The 24,225-nt window shown below is 39.0% G+C and overlaps 1 protein-coding gene across 1 annotated transcript in view; it reads left to right on the top strand.

Moving 5' to 3' along the window:
* Positions 1 to 24,225, top strand: part of LOC125488501 (pericentrin-like) — a 65,679-nt gene that overhangs the window by 38,611 nt on the left and 2,843 nt on the right. Inside the window, exons 20-22 of the mRNA XM_048625472.1 lie at positions 7,319 to 7,426; positions 8,117 to 8,140; positions 8,637 to 8,762. Of these exons, the coding sequence (XP_048481429.1) occupies positions 7,319 to 7,426; positions 8,117 to 8,140; positions 8,637 to 8,762 (258 nt within the window). The remainder of the gene's footprint in view (positions 1 to 7,318; positions 7,427 to 8,116; positions 8,141 to 8,636; positions 8,763 to 24,225) is intronic.

Raw genomic sequence — 24,225 nt, 5'->3', positions numbered from 1 at the left:
TTGAAAGAGGATTACAGGTGTCAGTAAGAGGAAGAATGCTGAATTCTGGGGAAAAAATACATATTTCACAAAGTTTTTTAAAATTTTCAGCTGAAAATGTTGATAAGACCAATACGTTTGCTGATTTATATGATCGGCACTGATGATTACTGAAAACCATTTTCAGGATTTTCGGCTCACATGAGTACCTCTTCAGTTATAGGTAAATAGGTATTTAGCAGCCTAAGTCGAAATATTACACTCATACCCTCAGATACCCAAGAAGCAGGTGGAAAGCCACGACCAGACCTAGATTATATCAAAGGTTGGTTAAGTACCAATAGCTGAAAGAAGTTTCATCAACATTGAAAGAGGATTACAGGTGCCTGTAAGAAGAAGAATGCTGAATTCTGGGGAAAAAATACATATTTCACAAAGTTTTTTAAAATTTTCAGCTGAAAATGTTGATAAGACCAATACGTTTGCTGATTTATATGATCGGCACTGATGATTACTGAAAACCATTTTCAGGATTTTCGGCTCACATGAGTACCTCTTCAGTTATAGGTAAATAGGTATTTAGCAGCCTAAGTCGAAATATTACACTCATACCCTCAGATACCCAAGAAGCAGGTGGAAAGCCACGACCAGACCTAGATTATATCAAAGGTTGGTTAAGTACCAATAGCTGAAAGAAGTTTCATCAACATTGAAAGAGGATTACAGGTGCCTGTAAGAAGAAGAATGCTGAATTCTGGGGAAAAAATAGACATTTCCCAAAGTTTATTGAGATTTTAGGTGGAAATCCTCATGAATCCCCTAGAAGCAGTTGGAAAGCCACGACCAGACCAATTTTAATTCAATGGTTGGTTAATAACCAACATCTGAAAAAAGTTTCATCAACATTGAAAGAGGATTACAGGTTCCTGTAAGAAGATGAATGCTGAATTCCGGGAAAAAAAATACACATTTCCAAAATTTTATTGAGATTTTAGATGGAAAGCCTCATGGATCCCCTGGAAGTAGTTGGAAAGCCACGACCAGACCTAATTTAAATCAAAGGCTGGTTAAGTACCAACAGCTGAAAGAAGTTTCATTGACATTGAAAGAGGATTACAGGTGTCAGTAAAAAGAAGAATGCTGAAATCTGGGGAAAAAATACATATTTCACAAAGTTTTTTAAATTTTTCAGCTGAAAATGCTGATAAGAGTGCAACGTCTGCTGGTTTAAATGATCGGCACTGATGATTGCTGAAAATCATTTTCAGGATTTTCAGCTCACACGAGTACCTCTCCAGTTATAGGTAAATAGGTATTTAGCGGCCTAAGTCTAAATATCACTTTTATACCCTCAGATACCCTAGAAGCAGGTGGAAAGCCACGACCAGACCTAGTCTAAATCAAAGGTTGGTTAAATACCAACAGCTGAATGAAAATTCATCAACATTGAAAGAGGATTACAGGTGTCAGTAAGAGGAAGAATGCTGAATTCTGGGGAAAAAATACATATTTCACAAAGTTTTTTAAAATTTTCAGCTGAAAATGCTGATAAGACCACAACGTCTGCTGCTTTTTATGATCGGCACTGATGATTGCTGAAAACCATTTTCAGGATTTTCAGCTCACATGAGTACCTCTCCAGTTATAGGTAAATAGGTATTTAGCGGCCTAAGTCGAAATATCACTTTTATACCCTCAGATACCCTAGAAGCAGGTGGAAAGCCACGACCAGACCTAGTCTAAATCGAAGGTTGGTTAAGTGCCAACAGCTGAAAGAAGTTTCATCAACATTGAAAGAGGATTACAGATGTCAGTAAGAGGAAGAATGCTGAATTCTGGGGAAAAAATACATATTTCACAAAGTTTTTTAAAATTTTCAGCTGAAAATGTTGATAAGACCAATACGTTTGCTGGTTTATATGATCGGCACTGATGATAACTGAAAACCATTTTCAGGATTTTCAGCTCACATGAGTACCTCTTCAGTTATAGGTAAATAGGTATTTAGCGGCCTAAGTCGAAATATCACTTTTATACCCTCAGATACCCTAGAAGCAGGTGGAAAGCCACGACCAGACCTATTCTAAATCAAAGGTTGGTTAAATACCAACAGCTGAATGAAAATTCATCAACATTGAAAGAGGATTACAGGTGTTAAGAGGAAGAATGCTGAATTCTGGGGAAAAAATACATATTTCACAAAGTTTTTTAAAATTTTCAACTGAAAATGCTGATAAGACCACAACGTCTGCTGCTTTTTATGATCGGCACTGATGATTGCTGAAAACCATTTTCAGGATTTTCAGCTCACATGAGTACCTCTCCAGTTATAGGTAAATAGGTATTTAGCGGCCTAAGTCGAAATATCACTTTTATACCCTCAGATACCCTAGAAGCAGGTGGAAAGCCACGACCAGACCTAGTCTAAATCGAAGGTTGGTTAAGTGCCAACAGCTGAAAGAAGTTTCATCAACATTGAAAGAGGATTACAGATGTCAGTAAGAGGAAGAATGCTGAATTCTGGGGAAAAAATACATATTTCACAAAGTTTTTTAAAATTTTCAGCTGAAAATGTTGATAAGACCAATACGTTTGCTGGTTTATATGATCGGCACTGATGATAACTGAAAACCATTTTCAGGATTTTCAGCTCACATGAGTACCTCTTCAGTTATAGGTAAATAGGTATTTAGCGGCCTAAGTCGAAATATCACTTTTATACCCTCAGATACCCTAGAAGCAGGTGGAAAGCCACGACCAGACCTATTCTAAATCAAAGGTTGGTTAAATACCAACAGCTGAATGAAAATTCATCATCATTGAAAGAGGATTACAGGTGTTAAGAGGAAGAATGCTGAATTCAGGGGAAAAAATACATATTTTACAAAGTTTTTTAAAATTTTCAACTGAAAATGCTGATAAGACCACAACGTCTGCTGCTTTTTATGATCGGCACTGATGATTGCTGAAAACCATTTTCAGGATTTTCAGCTCACATGAGTACCTCTCCAGTTATAGGTAAATAGGTATTTAGCAGCCTTCATCAACATTGAAAGAGGATTACAGGTTCCTGTAAGAAGATGAATGCTGAATTCCGGGAAAAAAATACACATTTCCTAAAGTTTATTGAGATTTTAGATGGAAAGCCTCATGGATCCCCTAGAAGTAGTTGGAAAGCCACGACCATACCTAGTCAAAATCGAAGGTTGGTTAAGTACGAACAGCTGAAAGAAAATTCATCAACATTGAAAGAGGATTACAGGTGTCAGTAAGAGGAAGAATGCTGAATTCAGGGGAAAAAATACATATTTCACAAAGTTTTTTAAAATTTTCAGCTGAAAATGTTGATAAGACCAATACGTTTGCTGGTTTATATGATCGGCACTGATGATTACTGAAAACCATTTTCAGGATTTTCAGATCACATGAGTACCTCTTCAGTTATAGGTAAATAGGTATTTAGCGGCCTAAGTCGAAATATTACACTCATACCCTCAGATACCCAAGAAGCAGGTGGAAAGCCACGACCAGACCTAGATTATATCAAAGGTTGGTTAAGTACCAATAGCTGAAAAAAGTTTCATTAACATTGAAAGAGGATTACAGGTTCCTGTAAGAAGATGAATGCTGAATTCCGGGAAAAAAAAATACACATTTCCTAAAGTTTATTGAGATTTTAGATGGAAAGCCTCATGGATCCCCTAGAAGTAGTTGGAAAGCCACGACCAGACCTAATTTAAATCAAAGGCTGGTTAAGTACTAATAGCTGAAAGAAGTTTCATCGACATTGAAAGAGGATTACAGGTGTCAGTAAGAAGAAGAATGCTGAAATCTGGGCAAAAAATACATATTTCACAATAATATTTCGACTTAGGCCGCTAAATACCTATTTACCTATAACTGAAGAGGTACTCATGTGAGCTGAAAATCCTGAAAATGGTTTTCAGTAATCATCAGTGCCGATCATATAAACCAGCAAACGTATTGGTCTTATCAACATTTTCAGCTGAAAATTTTAAAAAACTTTGTGAAATATGTATTTTTTCCCCAGAATTCAGCATTCTTCCTCTTACTGACACCTGTAATCCTCTTTCAATGTTGATGAAACTTCTTTCAGCTGTTGGTACTTAACCAACCTTCGATTTAGACTAGGTCTGGTCGTGGCTTTCCTACTACTTCTAGGGGATCCATGCTGATGATTACTGAAAACCATTTTCAGGATTTTCAGCTCACATGAGTACCTCTTCAGTTATAGGTAAATAGGTATTTAGCGGCCTAAGTCGAAATATTACACTCATACCCTCAGATACCCAGAAAGCAGTTGGAAAGCCACAACCACACCAATTTTAATTCAAAGGTTGGTTAATAACCAACATCTGAAAAAAGTTTCATCAACATTGAAAGAGGATTACAGGTTCCTGTAAGAAGATGAATGCTGAATTCCGGGAAAAAAAAATACACATTTCCTAAAGTTTATTGAGATTTTAGATGGAAAGCCTCATGGATCCCCTAGAAGTAGTTGGAAAGCCACGACCAGACCTAATTTAAATCAAAGGCTGGTTAAGTACTAATAGCTGAAAGAAGTTTCATCGACATTGAAAGAGGATTACAGGTGTCTGTAAGAAGAAGAATGCTGAAATCTGGGGAAAAAATACATATATTTCACAATAATATTTCGACTTAGGCCGCTAAATACCTTTTTAAATAACTGAAGAGGTACTCATGTGAGCTGAAAATCCTGAAAATGGTTTTCAGTAATCATCAGTGCCGATCATATAAACCAGCAAACGTATTAGTCTTATCAACATTTTCAGCTGAAAATTTTAAAAAACTTTGTGAAATATGTATTTTTTCCCCAGAATTCAGCATTCTTCCTCTTACTGACACCTGTAATCCTCTTTCAATGTTGATGAATTTTCTTTCAGCTGTTGGTACTTAACCAACCTTCGATTAAGACTAGGTCTGGTCGTGGCTTTCCAACTACTTCTAGGGGATCCATGAGGCTTTCCATCTAAAATCTCAATAAACTTTAGGAAATGTGTATTTTTTTCCCGGAATTCAGCATTCATCTTCTTACAGGAACCTGTAATCCTCTTTCAATGTTGATGAAACTTTTTTCAGATGTTGGTTATTAACCAACCTTTGAATTAAAATTGGTGTGGTTCTGGCTTTCCAACTGCTTCTTGGGTATCTGAGGGTATGAGTGTAATATTTCGACTTAGGCCGCTAAATACCTATTTGCCTATAACTGAAGAGGTACTCATGTGAGCTGAAAATCCTGAAAATGGTTTTCAGTAATCATCAGTGCCGATCATATAAACCAGCAAACTTATTGGTCTTTTCAACATTTTCAGCTGAAAATTTTAAAAAACTTTGTGAAACATGTATTTTTTCCCCAGAATTCAGCATTCTTCCTCTTACTGACACCTGTAATCCTCTTTCAATGTCGATGAAACTTCTTGCAGCTGTTGGTACTTAACCAGCCTTTGATTTAAATTAGGTCTGGTCGTGGCTTTCCAACTACTTCCAGGGGATCCATGAGGCTTTCCATCTAAAATCTCAATAACATTTTGGAAATGTGTATTTTTTTTCCCGGAATTCAGCATTCATCTTCTTACAGGAACCTGTAATCCTCTTTCAATGTTGATGAAACTTTTTTCAGATGTTGGTTATTAACCAACCATTGAATTAAAATTGGTCTGGTCGTGGCTTTCCAACTGCTTCTAGGGGATTCATGAGGATTTCCACCTAAAATCTCAATAAACTTTGGGAAATGTCTATTTTTTCCCCAGAATTCAGCATTCTTCTTCTTACAGGCACCTGTAATCCTCTTTCAATGTTGATGAAACTTCTTTCAGCTATTGGTACTTAACCAACCTTTGATATAATCTAGGTCTGGTCGTGGCTTTCCACCTGCTTCTTGGGTATCTGAGGGTATGAGTGTAATATTTCGACTTAGGCTGCTAAATACCTATTTACCTATAACTGAAGAGGTACTCATGTGAGCCGAAAATCCTGAAAATGGTTTTCAGTAATCATCAGTGCCGATCATATAAATCAGCAAACGTATTGGTCTTATCAACATTTTCAGCTGAAAATTTTAAAAAACTTTGTGAAATATGTATTTTTTCCCCAGAATTCAGCATTCTTCCTCTTACTGACACCTGTAATCCTCTTTCAATGTTGATGAAACTTCTTTCAGCTGTTGGTACTTAACCAACCTTCGATTTAGACTAGGTCTGGTCGTGGCTTTCCACCTGCTTCTAGGGTATCAGAGGGTATAAAAGTGACATTTCGACTTAGGCCGCTAAATACCTATTTACCTATAACTGGAGAGGTACTCATCTGAGCTGAAAATCCTGAAAATGGTTTTCAGCAATCATCAGTGCCGATCATAAAAAGCAGCAGACGTTGTGGTCTTATCAGCATTTTCAGCTGAAAATTTTAAAACACTTTGTGAAATATGTATTTTTTCCCCAGATTTCAGCATTCTTCTTCTTACTGACACCTGTAATCCTCTTTCAATGTTCATGAAACTTCTTTCAGGTGTTGGTACTTAACCAGCCTTCGATTTAAACTAGGTCTGGTCGTGGCTTTCCGACTCCTTCGTGGTTGAAACGTCATCCACTTATGGAGAATAGATTTTTTAGAATTTATTTTGCTTTTTATTTTGCGGTTTTGTCATTCGATGTTTTAAATTTTCATTATTTTATACATTTGTATTTATTAGTAATATGAAATTAGCCTTAATTTTGAATAATGTGTGTGGTACAAATCGTAACCTACTTAATTTGGTCGCCTACACTTAGGCTGCTAACTTTAGGCTGCCAACTTCACACTGGTATTCCCGGCTGGGGCAGATATTTGTTTAAACACAGATATTTGTACTCAGGTCTTGGGCGTTGATATTTATATTTAATATGTATCTATCTATGTATTTGTGTAGGTATATCAGCTGTCCGATACCCATAACACAGGCTCTGCCTAGCTTGGGGTCGGATGGCCGTGTGTGAGATGTCCCCACATATTATATTATATATTATATTACATATTCCCACCGTCTAATTATACAGGATAGTACATTGCAACAGTTTTCTTCATTTATGGTTAGCCAAAAAGAGGATATTGATGTATATTTGTGGCAAAAAACCCCATAAAGTTGTTCAGAATGAGCCCAAAGTTACTTCCTTTCGACTTACCTAAGGGTAGGGGAACCACTGGTTTATGAAGATAAGTACTAAATAGATAGGCCAGTTATACCGACCACGGCACGGTAAGGTCTGTACCACTTATGCACCACTTTTATAATTAAAACTAACACATTCCTCCCCATGCGCAGGCGCAGTGGCTGCAGCAGAAGCTGCAGGCGCGCTGCGGGCGGCTGGAGCAGGTGCACGAGGTGTGCTCCGCGCCCCCGAGCGACAGCGAACCCGCCTCCGCCACTCAGGTACCTACTGGGGCCAATAGGGGCACCGCGGCATAGCGTGGCGACCAATGGCGTCGCCCGGCATAGCGTATTGACCAATGGCGTCGCGCGGAGCCGACCCATTATACTCGCACCTTCAATAGGACGTAAAATGTCTCCTGCGCGTTGGTCAAGCTACCTACGCGATCCTTAGGTACCAGAATCACGGGATGAAAGACAAAAATTATGAAACGACATAAATGAGGTGCCGATAATTGATAAGTCATTCAGATGAGTTCCTCAATTTAACTCTGGTACCTTCCAAGTAGTGATACACCAATAGGGGCGCAGCGGTAGAGCGTAGCGACCAATGGCGTCACGCGGTGCCGACCCATTATATCCCCTCATTCCATAGGACGTAAAATGACTTCTGCGCAGAAGTTGGTCAAGTTACCTAAACGATCCCTAGGAAAAATTACTTAGTCAAATTATCGTCAGTCGCTGACTTGTAGGACTGGCCAGACATAAATGAGGTACCAATGATAAGGCATTCAGATAAGTTCATCAATTTTGTTTCAAAATATTTTGCCTCTTAACCACGTCTATTGCTTCACTTTAGTATTAAATTATCATCCAACCACTGTAAGACTGTCACAAACATATTCTTATGGGTGACAAAATGCTGGTAACCTTTACAAATTAACCACCTAACCCCCTCTCCTACACCCTCAGGTCCCGAGCCCAGCCCCACTGCCCCAGCCGCTCCCCGAACTCCAGCCGGTATTCACGGCCCTGGAGGCGCTGGCCCGGGCTGAGGACATGGCGCTGCGGAGGGTGGCCGATCTGGAGATGCAACGAGCTCTGTTGAAGGACGTCGCTCAGGTATTATACAATACATATATAAATATGACGACCGAATGGCGTAGTGGTTAGTGATCCTGACTACTGAGCCGAAGGTCCCGGGTTCGATTCCCGGCTGGGGCAGATATTTGTTTAAATACAGATATTTGTTCTCGGGTCTTGGATGTGCCCGTAAAATGGCAATAAGCCCGCCGCCTATTACATTGGGACTAACATCATAACACTCTGGCGAAAAGTGGGTGCAACAATGCACCTCTGCCTGCCCCGCAAGGGAGAACATTAGTACAAGGCGTGAGTGTGTGTGTGTGTTTATATATAAGTATGCTCAGGACTGTAACCCCCGAAGGGGTAGTCAGAGGTGACTGGTAAGCGAGTCCCTCCCGCCCCGTCGCAGCCCCTCCCCGAACTCCAGCCCGTGTTCGCGGCCCTGGAGGCGCTGGCCCGGGCCGAGGACATGGCGCTGCGGAGAGTGGCCGACCTGGAGATGCAGCGAGCCCTGTTGAAGGACGTCGCGCAGGTACTGTGAACTGTATCTACATATGTGATATGGGTGATTATTGAGTCTGCGCCGGTACTGCCGGTAGTTTATAAGAGGGTCATGAATTCCACCTAACATGGAAAAAACAAATGTCACTTTTGGAACTAACAAATTTGCCTTACATTTTGACAGTGACAGTTGACGATACGCAACGTAAACGGAGGTTTCGAATCTTATAATCGCTCCCCAGCAGATTTTCGTGCACCTCCGTTAACGTCGCGTATCGTCAACTGTCACTGTCAAATGTAAGGTGAAATTTGTTAGTTCCGAAAGTGACTACGTTGGCGCTGTTTTGTTTCCATATGTTTGTGTACTATCGTACAACGCTAGATAATTGCCACGTTAGCCCGTGATAGGCCCTATGCATTCATGGACCTCATGAGGTTTCGTAGGAAAATGCCTATACATTGATATCTAGAATCTAAATATCGTATAGCAAAAATCTACACAGACTTACGGTCACCTCTGACCACCCCTTTGGGGATTAAAGTCCTAGCATATGCGATGTTTCAATCAAATCATTAAAAGTATTTCTGCTCTTAAACTACCATTCCCGCATTCAACCTTGACTATTCACATTGGCCGGTTGGCTCGCATCCAGCATGTTATTTTGATAACGAGTTTAATATTTTCACAAACACACATTATGACAAACTTTCACATTTACAGTTCGCCTGAAATACGATACAAGAAAGGAATTCGAACGGTTTAGTTTTGGTACTAAAATAAGTTTTAACGAACGACCAATATTGCTCACTGTTACAAACTACAGCTGTTTAAATGTCACTAATGGGTTTGCTACAATGATAGACAACCGCTCTACTCTACAAATGTAGGTACTCTTCTGTTATGATTTTATCATTGCTTCCGTATTTTAATAACAAGCTTTTAGAGGCGTGCGACATGCGTGTCGTTTCTTTTGGCATTCGTCCTAATTGGCAAATATCTTATCTTATCTTACATACCTACATAAAACCTAATAAAGGTATCTGGAAGTTATGTAAGAAGAATAATAGGTCTGACTTGAGAGCCCTAAGTCTAGAACTGCGCGTTGATTCGACGACAGAATGTTATCAATATGTACCTACAATATCATCATCGACATCACGCATGGCAGAAAATCCTCGATTGAACAAAATTCCAAGATGTCAGTCTGCTGCTAACGCCGCCAGAGGTGAACTTGTGAAAGTAAATATCTCAAATATAAAAATTACAAGCATTCCGACAAGTTCAAATACCTTTCAGTGTAAAAATTTGAGTTTTCTTTTAGATTGATATACTTCAATTTGTATTTGGAATTTGGTTATTAATTTTTTAAATAGGTGCTTTAGAATCATTTTTATTTTTACTGTAGTGTGTTACATCTTCTGTGGAGCTAAATGCTGAATTTCTTTCCTAGAATACGCTGTAGGATTCATCTAAACCAAATAATAATATAAAAGTGCCATAAACTAAATAAACAAACTCGTATCTAAGCCATTCAAATATCGAAACATTTAGGCAGATATGTATCATTTTGCTGAATCATTTTCCTCTTGCAACAAGGCGTCGTCTGGTCTTGCATTTCACTGCACTCCACAAGTCTACATTACATCAAAGTGTAGTATTTATATCGAGCACTCTCCGAGACTTTGTGCAGACGAGCGGGGAAGTGGTTCGTGTCTCATCTTGTTGTGTTACGCCAGTTTAAAGTGCCTTATGTAGGTTGAAATAATATGTAGCTAAGTATACTGTAGGTATCCAAACTGAAATTTATTCTGTACGTAATGTAGGAATTTCCGACCGGGCAGATTTTATCTCCCGCGTCTTACATGTTATTGATAAATTTTAATATATAATTTTTATTTAGCAGATACACTAAAAGTATGTACCTACATTACTCGTTATACATAGAATGTGTTGTTGATGATTAATTACTTAGGTAAAACAACGTACCTAATCGTTTTTCATTAATTTACCATACACACACTTACACAGAAACATAATAATTTACCCCACAGGAGACAGACTTTATCTATCTGTATACGTATCTATATTTAGCTACAAGCAATCCTCCCACTTGAGTGACAATGGCCCGTGCAGTAAATGAACTGTGACCCTAATGCTACAGGAAGACTCTCGCAGCTCTCTGTTATATTTTGACGACCGAATGGCGTAGTGGTTAGTGGCCCTGACTGCTAAGCCGAAGGTCCCGGGTTCGATTCCCGGCTGGGGCAGATATTTGTTTAAAGACAGATATTTGTACTCGGGTCTTGGGTGTTGATATTTATATTTAGTATCTATCTATCTATGTATTTGTGTAGATATATCAGCTGTCCGACACCCATAACACAGGTTCTGCCTAGCTTGGGGTCGGATGGCCGTGTGTGAGATGTCCCCACATACATACATACATATATACATATTGCTATATCTATGGCTGTAGAGCCATTAGGGCTGCCTCTCGTGTAAAGATTAATTGAAGTTAAGTTCTACATATTTTGTTTCTTCGTGCTTTGGATTAGTTTGTTTGAGTATGTATTATTAGAGTGGAGGTGTTCGTGAGAAATTAATGACTTTAAACATAAAAAATCTGATTTTCAAATTATAAAACTGATCCAGTAAGTGTAGTAGTATTTTTAGCGCCATATTATAGCGTAATAATTTGGTGATATACTAGTGGCGAAACCGACACCTATTGCGTAACTTTCTCTACTGTTTATACCATAACCACTACGCGTCTTGATTTTATCATGAAATAAACCTCATTTCCTCATTCACACTGCATTTATCGATGATGTCACGACCACGTATAAAATCCACGCGAAGCAAAACAGTACTTAGGAAGTAATCAATATTTTTCTACACACATGAAAGTTTATCTTCAGCTGACAGTTTAGAAGAAAGCATTTTGGTGCTTTCTTCTATTACGCAGCCTTATTTTTAGAATGTAATCAAATGAAATGGAAGTGCGACCACAGACTAAACAACACGAGCTGTCTCGTTCGCTTCACTTGTCGATCGATCTACTGTTTTGTACTGTTTGTTTGAAATGTAGGAAGAAATTAGTGTTAGAGTGTAGGTCGCGCGACCTGTTGGTAGATTGGTCACTCAATTAGCGCTAGCCTGACTCATGCGTATGACCATCAGTCGTGGTCTAATAGAGTTATAAGTCTACGTACACAAAATGATTTTGTTGCTGCATTTTTGTTTTATGCAATTGATATGTAGATTTTGGTGGTTCTATTATACCAAAAACCTCCTTTGAGCATAAGCATAAGTAGTATATTTATTTTTATTTTGATGAGATGTTGATAGGGCTTTAGACTAGCATAGCCATAGTAAAATTTTCATAACTTTTAGCTTTATCTGTTGTCTCTATTGTTTGTTATCTATCCGTCTACTAAACAAGTCCCAATTCTGAAGACAGTTATCGCGCATTCCGACATTCTCTCCCAGAAGCATTTAAAAAACAAATCAGTGACACTAATACCTTGAGAGTGTTACAAAAGAGCCAGGAAGATAAACAATTGGGCGCATCGCATGGGCGCGGAAATAGATCTCGCCCTACGATATACTGTGTCGCGTGTGGACACACACACATACACACACACACATAGACAAGCTACATGGGTGTGAGTGGCTAAATTTATGAAGCGGCTGGGATGTTGGCGTGAGTTTGGATGTGGCAATCTGTGGCTGCTGAGCGATTGATAGATACTGTGCACACCGAGCAGAGAAAATTGTTGTATAATAATATGACGACCTAATGGCGTAGTGGTTAGTGACCCTGACTACTGAGCCGATGGTCCCGGGTTCGATTCCCGGCTGGGGCAGATATTTGTTTAAACACAGATATTTGTTCTCGGGTCTTGGGTGTTGATATTTATATTTAGTATCTATCTATCTATGTATTTGTGTAGATATATCAGCTGTCCGACACCCATAACACAGGTTCTGCCTAGCTTGGGGTCGGATGGCCGTGTGTGAGATGTCACCACATACACATTTTTATATTTGTAGGTTCAAATTTTCACCGAGGAAGTTGTTTTTAGGCTATTATATTTTACCTAATATGATAGTTGTGGTTTCATTACTAATGATTGCGGCTACAATTTATTCGTCATAAAATTAAATAGTACAACATTTTCCTTACTACTGTTTCTCATAAACTAGATGTAAACACATCCAAACCACCAACACCCTAAAACATAAACATACCACATCCACATCATCCCACATCGCCGTCTCCCCTCAATCTCTCAGTAAGCTCAGCTCAGTCGGTCCCGATGTTCCAAAGCGTTCTCTGCTGCAAGAAGGTTCTCCATCACCGACCTCATCCATCAACCTCCTTACAGCCTGCTTCATCGAACTATGTAGTGAACTAGTGTCTATGTGTGTGTGTGCTAGTGTGTGTTGAAGGAAGGTTTCATGTTCGTGCTAGCGTACGTAGGGAGTTTCTTCAGGATGGGTTTGCCGGATTTGCCTGTGAGTGTTTTTTTGTTTGTTTCTTTTTTAAATGGTAATGGTTGGTAAAATGGTCAAAGTGTAATTTGATCATCTCTTTCTCTGTAGCTGAAAAAGTTTTTATAACAAGGAAAGGAAATATCAAACATCACAACTTTCATGATAAACATACTGAAATACATTAAAATAATTATCTACTTACCGCTTCTACATTTACACATACTTACACGAATCACTTATTGCGTTGAATCATTTAGTACGGTAGATTATCTTATTCTGGGTGTTTCTTCTTTCGTTGTTAGTTCTAGAAGTGCAGCAAATGAATCGTCTGCTTCAATTTATATACTGTAGAATCATATTTTGATCAACAACTCATTAACACACTTTTAAATTAAAAAATCTGTTAGCAAAGTAGGTACCTAGTAAATATTATGGCTGTATGAGTCGTTACTTGTACCAACATAAGAAAGTTAATGTCTGATGATGAGCCGTGATTGCGAACTCCGATTGCCCCCAATTGACTCACAATGCCACGGTCGCAGTAACCAAGAGTAAATATCATTATTACGTGTAATGTATTCATTGCTGTAGGAATTGCATACAGACGTGAAATCACTATATTTTTGGACCGCATAGTGAATTCAAGCATTAAGAAGATTAATCAATAAAAACCGTTAAATAGTGTCATTATTACTTACATTTATTTAATTACTATGAAAAAATGAAAAATAGTTTATGTTTCAAAAACATTACAGTACAATAAAATAGCCAGAGCCCCTGTGCTAGGTTAAAAACCTGTATTACTGGGTACTCCGCCCCACTACCAGCACGGGTTACAAAATGAACAATAACAAAATCAAACTAAAAAGACTCTAAAGATACCTACTCTTAAAATTTATACTATAAACATTACTTTCTATATCAATTGTACTTGTGCCCCTGTGAGAAGTTGTGCTCAAGGAACGTATTAAAATATCGATTGATGTTGGTTGTAAAAGAAGTCTTTTATTAAATATGTGCGGTGCTTATATACCTATATTAATGCTAGCGCAGCACTATATGCGTATGTTGCAGTTCATTCTAACAACTAGCCAATTTGCAGATACTACCATACTACACCTCCCCTTTAACTTCCTTCACCCTCGGGGTAGCGAAAGAAAAATAATTTATTTAAGAAATTATTTTTCAAACCTATAAGTTATGATAGTACTTGCAATTACAATATTGTGATATTCTACTCTACCTAAATGCATTGTTATAAATAAAAGTGCAAGGCAGAGCTATTGTAAAATGCTGACAAGTTTCCTAGTGTTAGATTGCTGTATGCTATTAACAAATTCTTGAACAAAATAATGACCTGGATAATTGCTATTTACCTGTCTTTAAATTTAATTTTGAATGAAATAGTTACAACAAGTTACACACACACACATATTTTACAACTAAAAAATTAACATGTAATATAGAAACTGAACATGAAAATTTCTGTAAAATAAAATGTCACAATTTATACATGAAATTTTTGAAAATTCGATTCGATAATAAATTCATAAATTACTGATACATTTCTGAAACAAATATAATCGCATCTAAATATATGTAACCAAAATACATTTTACTTTTATACCTTTTAACTTCTTTATTTATCTTCACCTATAAGTACCATTTATAATCTAAAATAAACCATTATCATAATAATAACACAACACAACATATTATAATCGCATCATTTATAGTGGGAGTCCCGGAAAGTATGTATGACAAGATCTGTCAGCCGGAAGTATGGCCAGTAAACGTAGAATTCAGTGAGTGGATTTGGTTTCGTAAAAGATACCCAATTCCCACTAGCGACTCAGAGAAAGCAAATTGAGATTACATACCAAAAGGTGAGAGGACTACGGACTAAGTTAGATAGGTTCATGCAAAATTTACAAACTGCGGATTCTGATTTATATGCAGTTACAGAAACTGGTTGCAATGATTCTATTGGAGATGCGGAGATAGTCCCACCCGGGTATAAAATAATTCGTTGCGATAGAACGGACGGACGAAAGCACGGAGGAGCGTTTCTCGTGGCCACACCCCGATACGATCTACGCGCAGTATCGATACCCGGCGATGTCAATATCAACGACCGAGTGTTTGAACTAGTTTGCGCTACTGTCCACCTAAACTATAAATGTTTGTTTTTGGTATGCGTAGTGTATATTCCACCGAATAGTTGTGAAACGGAATATATGTTGCTATTTCGTATAATCGAACAATTGTGTAATAGATATAAGCATATTATAGCAATAGGTGACTTTAATTTGTACTCTAGTCCGGTCAATGTACGTAATTATTACGAGTACTTTGTAAGTTACTGCGAATTCGTCCAGAGTAACAGTGTAACAAATTGCAATGATCACCTGCTGGATCTCGTGTTGAGTTCGGGTGAGCTGGGGTCACAGGTGAGCGTGCGGGCCGGCGAGCCGCTGGTCCCGGTCGACCCGCAGCACCCGCCGCTCGAGGTGACGGTGCTCGCCCCCGGGCCCGCCCCCGCTGCCCCCGCCGCCCCCGCCGTCGCTGCCACTAACGATCCCGTACCAACGCACAGGGGTTGGAACTTTAATAAGGCTAACTACCCTTTACTATATTCCACGGTAGCTTCGATTGATTGGTCTCCATTGTATGAATTGGATAATATCGAATTGGCATTAAATTATTTTTATGATACTATTTACAAAATTTTCGATGACTGTGTTCCCAAAAAAAATCGGAAGCGTGTAAACTCGAGATACAATTACCCCGAGTGGTACACGCCAGATATAATCCGAAACATTCGAATTAAAGCAAAGCTGCATAAAAGTTACAAAGAATCCAATTTGAGGTGTGATTACGAGGCGTTTTCTGATTGTAGGGCCAACGTCAAATCTCTAATAGATTCAGCACAAGCGCAGTACCTAGGTAGAATAGAGAACCACTTGATAGAAGATCCCAAATCATTTTGGAATTATGTAAAGTCGAAACGAGGATCACGTAGCACTCAAAATATCCAAAAGAACGGGGTAACACTAACCGAGAATGAGTGCGCCATAGAATTTGCTACATATTTCCAATCCGTGTATAGCAGTGCTGAGCCGGAGCTGGACGTGGAGGCGGCGGTGCGGGGCGCGGGGGGCGGCAACGCGGGGGCGCGCGTGCAGCTGCAGCAGCTGCAGCCGGGCGACGTGCGCGCCGCGCTGCAGCGCTTGCCTCCCAAACGCTCCGCCGGGCCCGATCACATACCCGCCTTCATTTTTAAAGATTGTAGATATGCACTTTTGGATGCACTAGTGTATATATTTAATTTAAGCCTCAGGGTTAAAGAGTACCCGGAAGTATGGAAGCTCACGCGAGTAATACCGGTTCCGAAAGGAAGTGCGTCTGCTAACGTAGATGGGTACAGGCCGGTTGCTGTGTTATCAACCCCGGCGAAGGTATTTGAGGCAGCTATTCAAAGAAATATGTTTCTCCAGGTACGATCTCAGTTGTCGGATGCGCAGCACGGGTTCCGTCCCGGACACAGCACCAGCAGTAACCTGCTGGCCTACATGGCGGACGTGCTGCCGGCCGTGGACGCGGGCGTGCAGGTCGACGCCGCCTATTTCGACTTCCGTAAGGCGTTTGACGTCGTTGACAACGATGTGCTGCTAATGAAGTTAGCGAGCGTCGGCTGCACCCCACACTTGCTGCAATTTTTTGCGAGCTATATGCGGAACCGTCGCCAGTATGTCGAATACAGAGGACATCAGTCGCAGCCATATAAAACCAGATCAGGGGTGAGCCAAGGAAGCAACCTTGGGCCTCTAGAATTTATCCTAATGATAAACGACTTGCCCAAGGTTGTCCAGAATGCTTCATGTCTCCTGTTTGCAGACGACCTGAAGCTGTACCTGCGGGTGAGCTCGCGCGCAGACTGCGAGAGACTGCAGCAGGACATCGACCGGGTGGTGGAGTGGAGCGAGCGCAACAAGCTACAGTTCAACTCGGCGAAGTGCGTCATCATTTCGTTTAGTCGAGCTCAATCACCACATTGCCATAAGTACCTGGTGGCCGGTACACCTATGGCAAGAGTCTCAGAGGTGAGAGATCTAGGAGTACGATTGACCGCACAGCTAACGTTTCGTGATCACATCACTAATATCTGTAAAAAGGCATTTAGAAATTTGGGCTTCGTACTGCGCCGGGTGCAGGGCTTTAATAACATTAGAACCATTATCGCGCTATATAATGCGTTGGTAAGGAGCCACTTAGAGTTCAATGCAGTCATCTGGGCCCCACATGAGATGAAGTATGGTCTTATGTTGGAGCGAATTCAAAATAAATTTATTCGGTATATATACTTAAGACAGTATGGAGTTTACCCTTTTTATCCCCTGATGTATCCAACACTGTTCGTATTAGGCATGGTGGGCTACAACGAACTACGGGTAAGAAGGGAACTAGCGTTGATGACATATTTATTTAGATTATTAAATGGTAGAACATCAAACTCTGCAATATTGGGTAGGATTAGTTTAAATGTCCCGGACAGGTACGTGGAGCGGCGGCGGCGGCCGCGGCTGCTGGCGGAGCCGGCGGCGAGGACCAACCTGCTGCGGGAGGCCCCCCTCACCCGCGCCCTGCGCGCGCTTAACATTGTAGCGGAGGGGTTGGATTTGTTTCACTGTTCTCTGGTCGAATTCAATAGGAATTGTTCATACGTGCTATGTTATGTTATAAATAATAAGATATAGGGTTTAATTTTAACTAAAAACTGTTTGCTTGCCTATCGCATTGGAGTAGCTGTAATGATAGGTTTTAAGTTATTAAATAAATAAATAAATAATGTACGTAAGTAAGTACCTATATGACCATTAGTTATATATTAATATGACATGACATGTACAGAGTGATTCATTTCCTAGGCTTGTTATAACTGTTCTATAGTCATCCTTTCACATTTAATTTTACTCATTAATTTATTTACTTGAAAATAGTTCTTATCTAACTAGTGTCACGTTAATTAAAAAAATATCTAAATACAAAATCAAATACCTACTACAATTTCAACGCAATTTACTTTAACATTCCTGTCGTGGTATCGGTATCGGTACATTTTCCCCGTTCATACACATTTACACTTTTAGTTTTTAACCCATAATGAGCATCCTGTAGCTCTCAGTCATCACTCTGATTACTGACATTCTGTACTCTGGGAAGTGAGAACTATCGTAACATTTGGGTGATGAAACCAATTGCTAGTCAAAACTCCTTAACCTTTGTGTCCTCAATCATTCATTCTAATCTTGTATACTATTCCCACTAATGCCTTTCTACTAATTAATATTATTATGTCTTTCACTGAGGGCACGATAGTCCAAACACTATGATCAAGAACATAATTCTCCTAGGGCTGTATCTCTACACCCTTAATCTACTTTGTGGGCATGGTCACCCTACTTATTGGCATATCAGGCCACCTATTTTGTGCACCTGTATAATATAAAATAGAGCCGCTACAATTTAAAGCAATGGCCTCCAATCTGAACTCCTTAACTCCTTATTATATATTTTACCAATGTACCGATCCATAAAACTTTCTAATTCACAACAAAAAATATCATTTACTTATTAATTCATTTACTATAAATATCTCTATTCAATTGTCATTAGGTAGTTGGTTTTACTAACTTGACCTAGAAACTTTCTGCAGTCATTCAACTCTGAATGCATTACATATTTATTAGCGATACCTAACTGGTATGCTTATTTTTAGAATACCTATTCAAATGGTTATGTTTTTGGAAAAAAAAAATACTCGTGACTTGTGACACTAGATATTACAATTACTTAAATGCGAGATTAAACCCATGTTAAAAAAAATATTTTATCAAAATCAAAATCTATAATTCTAATCCTTCCTGAATTAATTAATTTGACTCACAGTAACAATATAATGATGACGGCTGGGCGGACGTGACGCACGATGACACTGATGATTGCACGAAGACGCACGTGGTTGGTCATCTTCTTGAGTTGGCCGGGATAACCCTGGTCCGCTTCGATGGCTGGGATAGCCCTGACCTGTTCGAGCCGGGATAGCCCTGACTCCTCGTCCGGTCGCAGTATTTCTTCGTATTTTCTGGACTCACTTGTACAAACTCAAACTCAAACTCAAACTCAAATTTTTTTATTCATCGTACAAATATAAAATTTTCTGATGAACGTAAATTTTTACAAATTACTCTCCGTTCGGATAAGGGGGGGCTCTTTCTGTCTAAGGAGAAGAACGGAGGCAAGAAACTCCTGAGCCATCTTTTCAAAAAAAGACTTAAAACTAGTTGGTATACAATACATATAAGCTTAATAATTATTATTATAATAATATGAGCAGAGCTAACTACTTATCACAGCCATGCATTAACGTCCTCTAAGTAATCATCAATTTTATAATAAGCTTTTTTACTGAGTTTCTCTTTAATGTAACACTTAAACTTATTCTCTGGCATTTGAGCAACTTCTGCTGGAAGCTTATTATAAAATCTAATACAGTACCCTAAAAACGATTTATTAACTTTCGCCAGACGCATCGCTGGAAAAGCCAGCTTATGCTTGTTCCTAGTATTAATGTCATGATTACTGCCAATTGTATCAAAAGTTGAAATATTCTTTCGTACATATAGTGCCACAAACTTATCTGTTCCGGTGAGAGCGAACTAAATTGGTCCATACCTCATTACTTACTGTACTAATGAATTTCATATTGACATAGATTATATGGACCAATTTAGTTCGCTCTCACCGGAACAGATAAGTTTGTGGCACTATACATTAAATTGGAAAAAATGAACTGACATGGAACTGTAAGGATGTTAATTTCTTTAAATAGTTCTCTCAATGAATCCCTGGAACCAAGTTTGTATATAGAGCGGATGGCTCTTTTCTGTAATACAAATATAGTTTCAATATCAGCTGCTCTACCCCAAAGCAAAATGCCATACGATAATAAGCTGTGGAAATAACTAAAGTAAACTAATCTGGCGGTTTCAACGTCGGTCAGCTGTCTAATTTTCCGTACAGCAAAAGCTGCGGAGCTCAACCTTCCAGACAATTTTTCAATGTGAGGTCCCCACTGTAACTTTGAATCTATAGTCATCCCAAGAAAGACAGTATCATTAACTAGGTCCAATTTATTCCCATCTAGAATAATGTTAGTATCGCATTGTCTAACATTCGGCAGTGTAAATTTAATACATTTCGTTTTCTTAGAATTCAATAGAAGATTATTAACGGTAAACCAATCGTGTATGTCAGATAGAATTGAATTAATTTCATTAAAATTATTTTCTCTTCTTTTAACTTTAAAAAGCAAAGAAGTATCGTCAGCAAATAAAACTATATTAGTCAATTTTTCAACCATAAAAGGCAAGTCATTAATATAAATGAGGAATAAAAATGGTCCTAGAATAGATCCTTGAGGGACGCCTATTTTTACATGAGCCCCCTGTGATTTAGTATTGTTAATATCGACCCTTTGTTGTCTCTTGTCTAAATATGAAGATATCAAATCTAAAGCCTTTCCTCCTATTCCATAGTATCTAAGTTTCGAAATTAAAGTCTGATGGTCTACACAATCAAACGCCTTCGACAGATCACAGAAGACTCCAATAGCATCGTGATGGTCTTCCCAGGCGTCAAATATGTGCTTAATCAACGCAGTACCGGCATCGGCTGTTGATTTGCCTTTTGTAAAACCATACTGCTGGCTATGAAACAATCGAGCATCATTGAAATGCAAAAGCATCTGACTGAGTATGACCCTCTCAAATATTTTACTCAAAACTGGAAGAACCGAGACAGGCCTGAAATTTGCAGGGTCCTCCATATCCCCACTTTTGAACAGAGGTATAATTTTACTAAATTTCATAAGATCTGGGAACACACCTTCAGCGATACATTTATTAAAGATGTTAGCCAAAATTGGGGCGATTTTATTAATAATAGAAAGAACAAATTTAACTGACATTCCCCACAAGTCTTCAGTTTTCTTCATATTTAATGACTTAAATGTTTTTATAATAGTTAATGTATTAATATATCTGAATTTAAATTCCTTATCGGTTGAAGGTGCGTTCTCCTTCGTCAGGGTTTCAGCTGCTGCAGCCGAAGAATCCAGGTTACACGTAGTCTCTAAAGGAATGTTCGTAAAAAACTCTTCAAAGACCCTCGCCACCGCATCATTCGATGTTATAATGTCATTGCCTACCTTCAAAGATAAATTTGTCTCGCGTGTTCGATTCTTCCCCGTTTCGTTATTAATAATAGTCCAAACGGCCTTAGATTTGTTAGCAGAGTCTTTAATCTTGTTATTAATAAAAATTGTCTTCGCACAGTGACAGACACATTTATACATCTTGCTATATTTCTTCACATAAGATTGAAAGTCAGGTCGGAGTATGAATGTTTTCATCTCATACAGATCATATAATGTCGCCCTGCTTTTGCGAATACCCTCTGTAGCCCAGTCACAAAATTTAATTTTATTGTCAATCAAAACTTCCTTCGTTTCAAAATTACTCTCAAACTCATCAGCTATTATCTTAAACAAGTTACTATACATCTCATTAGAATTGCAATCTAATTTAACATTCGGAAGTTTTTCGTCTAGTTTCTTCAAGTAATTGTCAATTTTCTTTGTAGTAATCGGTCTGCATCTCACCTTAGTTTTATTTGTCTTGTCAGTGTTTACTAAGGTAATGGTCTGCCCACTGTGGTCTGACCTCAGACAATTAATCACACTACTGTCTTTAAACTCACAGTTACAGAATATGTTATCTAGACAAGTGGCTGACGTGGGTGTAATTCTAGTTGGTTCCAGAAAAACATTAAAAAGATTAAATGATTTAAAAAGTAACAACAATTTCGACCTATTAGGAGAGTCACCTAATAGGTCAACATTAAAGTCACCACACACTATTACTTCCTTTTTACTATTGGAAGCTAACCTTAGAACATCCTCCATGACAGTCTCAAAGGTAATAAAATCACCAGTAGGTGGCCTGTAGGTACATACTATTATATACTTATTAAGCTCTGCACATGAAATTTCTATATGGTGTTTAACAGAAAGAGCAACTATATCCTTTCGTTCTTTACATTTACAATTTTCTTTAAGAAATATAAGTGACCCACCATGCTCGTTGATATTTCTGTTAAAACAGCTTATAAGTTTGTAATTTTTTAATTGGAACATCATTTTATTCTCGTCTAACCAATGTTCTGTGATACATAAACAATCAATGTTAAATTTTTCCGAAAATAGTTCTATTTCTAACAATTTAGAAGAAATACTCTGAATATTCTGATGTACCAATTTAAATTCATTCTTAAATGTCTTGTCCTTCGATAGTTTTGAGCCGAGAGAGCAGTGAACTGAATCAATCTTTATATCAACGCTATGATGCTCTCCCGTTGTCTGAAAATCTAATTTAAATCTACTGTACTATTTTCAGTATTACTACTGACGGTGTCAATAGGGACACAAGTTTTCTTCGTTATAATGCTTATAACTGAGTTAATAAGAGGAGCTACTTCTGTAGCTAAACGTCGTTTCTGATTTAAGGACAGAAATAAACTGTCCCAGGTCAACTTAAAATTATCTACATACAAATTAGTATCAAAGAAATTGATACAGTCAGATTTATTACACGCATTGTACATATTTTTATTTAGGCTACATGTCATATAATTGTATTTGTCAGGCAGTGTGCAAGAATAAGGAAATGCACAAACAAATATATGTTTTGCAGGAATGCTTTCTAATATAGCAAAACTTCTATTTATATCAGAATTTGACACACCTAAACTATTTCCCACCATAATTAATATAGTAGTTTTTTCGGTGTACGACCTCTCTGAAATCAGTTGTACTATTTGTGCGAATGAAAGTTCTGGGTAACAATGATTAACAACATTTCCAGTTACATGATTACCCAACATGTGCCCGAAATCCTTGCCAAGCCTATCGGAGTATACTACTGAGCTGTAATCCTTGGCTGAACTGCTACTACTTGTATCAGTAGTAAGCCTTGTCAAGTAAGTGGGTGACATCTTAGGTAACTGCTTATTACCTACTATTCTACTAGCTGCCTGAGCATAGGTGGGTATCCTATGTAATTTATTATTGGAGGTCGGAAAAACATCTGCTGTAGCCGATTTACTCTGGATGACCCTTGAGGATGGCGTGGCCGTCGGGAGGCTGGTGGTGGCCCTCGGGAGGATGGTGGTGGCCCTCGGGAGGATGGTGGTGGTCCCCGAGAGTCTGGTGGTGATCCCCGAGAGTCCAGTTGTGGCCAACGGGATGCTGTTTGTGGCCTCCGAGGTGGTGGTGGCCCTCGGGAGGATGGTGGTGGTCCCCGAGAGTCCAGTGGTGGCCAGCGGGATGCTGTTTTTTGCCTCCGAGGTGGTGGTGGCCCTCGGGAGGATGGTGGTGGTCCCCGAGAGTCCAGTGGTGGCCAGCGGGATGCTGTTTGTGGCCTCCGAGGTGGTGGTGGTGGCCTCCGGAGATGCGGTGGTGGCTTCAGCAGGTGAAGACTTCTCCGGCAGCATCTCAACCCGAACTAAGCCCACACTATTCAGCACCAGCAGCTGGTTTTCGTATTCCAGAGTTCTCTGTTCTAGGGCAGACTTCAGTGTGGCCAGCCTAGACTGTAGCATGGCAATGTTGAACTCGCACTCCTGGTTGTTGTCTGCGAGCTTCTGGTTGTAGTCTGACATCTCTTGTTCATATTTATTCACCAGTAGTTGAAGTCTCACTCTATCCTTTGTCAATGGAAGGTGCGTCTTATGCTTTTTCAATGCTCGCTCAGACTTCCTGATATATTTCTTTATTTTAATATATTTTTTAAGCCTGTTTGCACCTGTGATATTGGTTGATTTTCTTGGAGTTGTGAGGTCTATTGTTGGCATAGGGGTGGGGTGTAGGGTGACTAAT

This window comes from Plutella xylostella, chromosome 3, assembly GCF_932276165.1.
Source record: "Plutella xylostella chromosome 3, ilPluXylo3.1, whole genome shotgun sequence".
NCBI lineage: Eukaryota > Metazoa > Arthropoda > Insecta > Lepidoptera > Plutellidae > Plutella > Plutella xylostella.
This window is presented reverse-complemented; position numbering and strand designations above follow the sequence as displayed.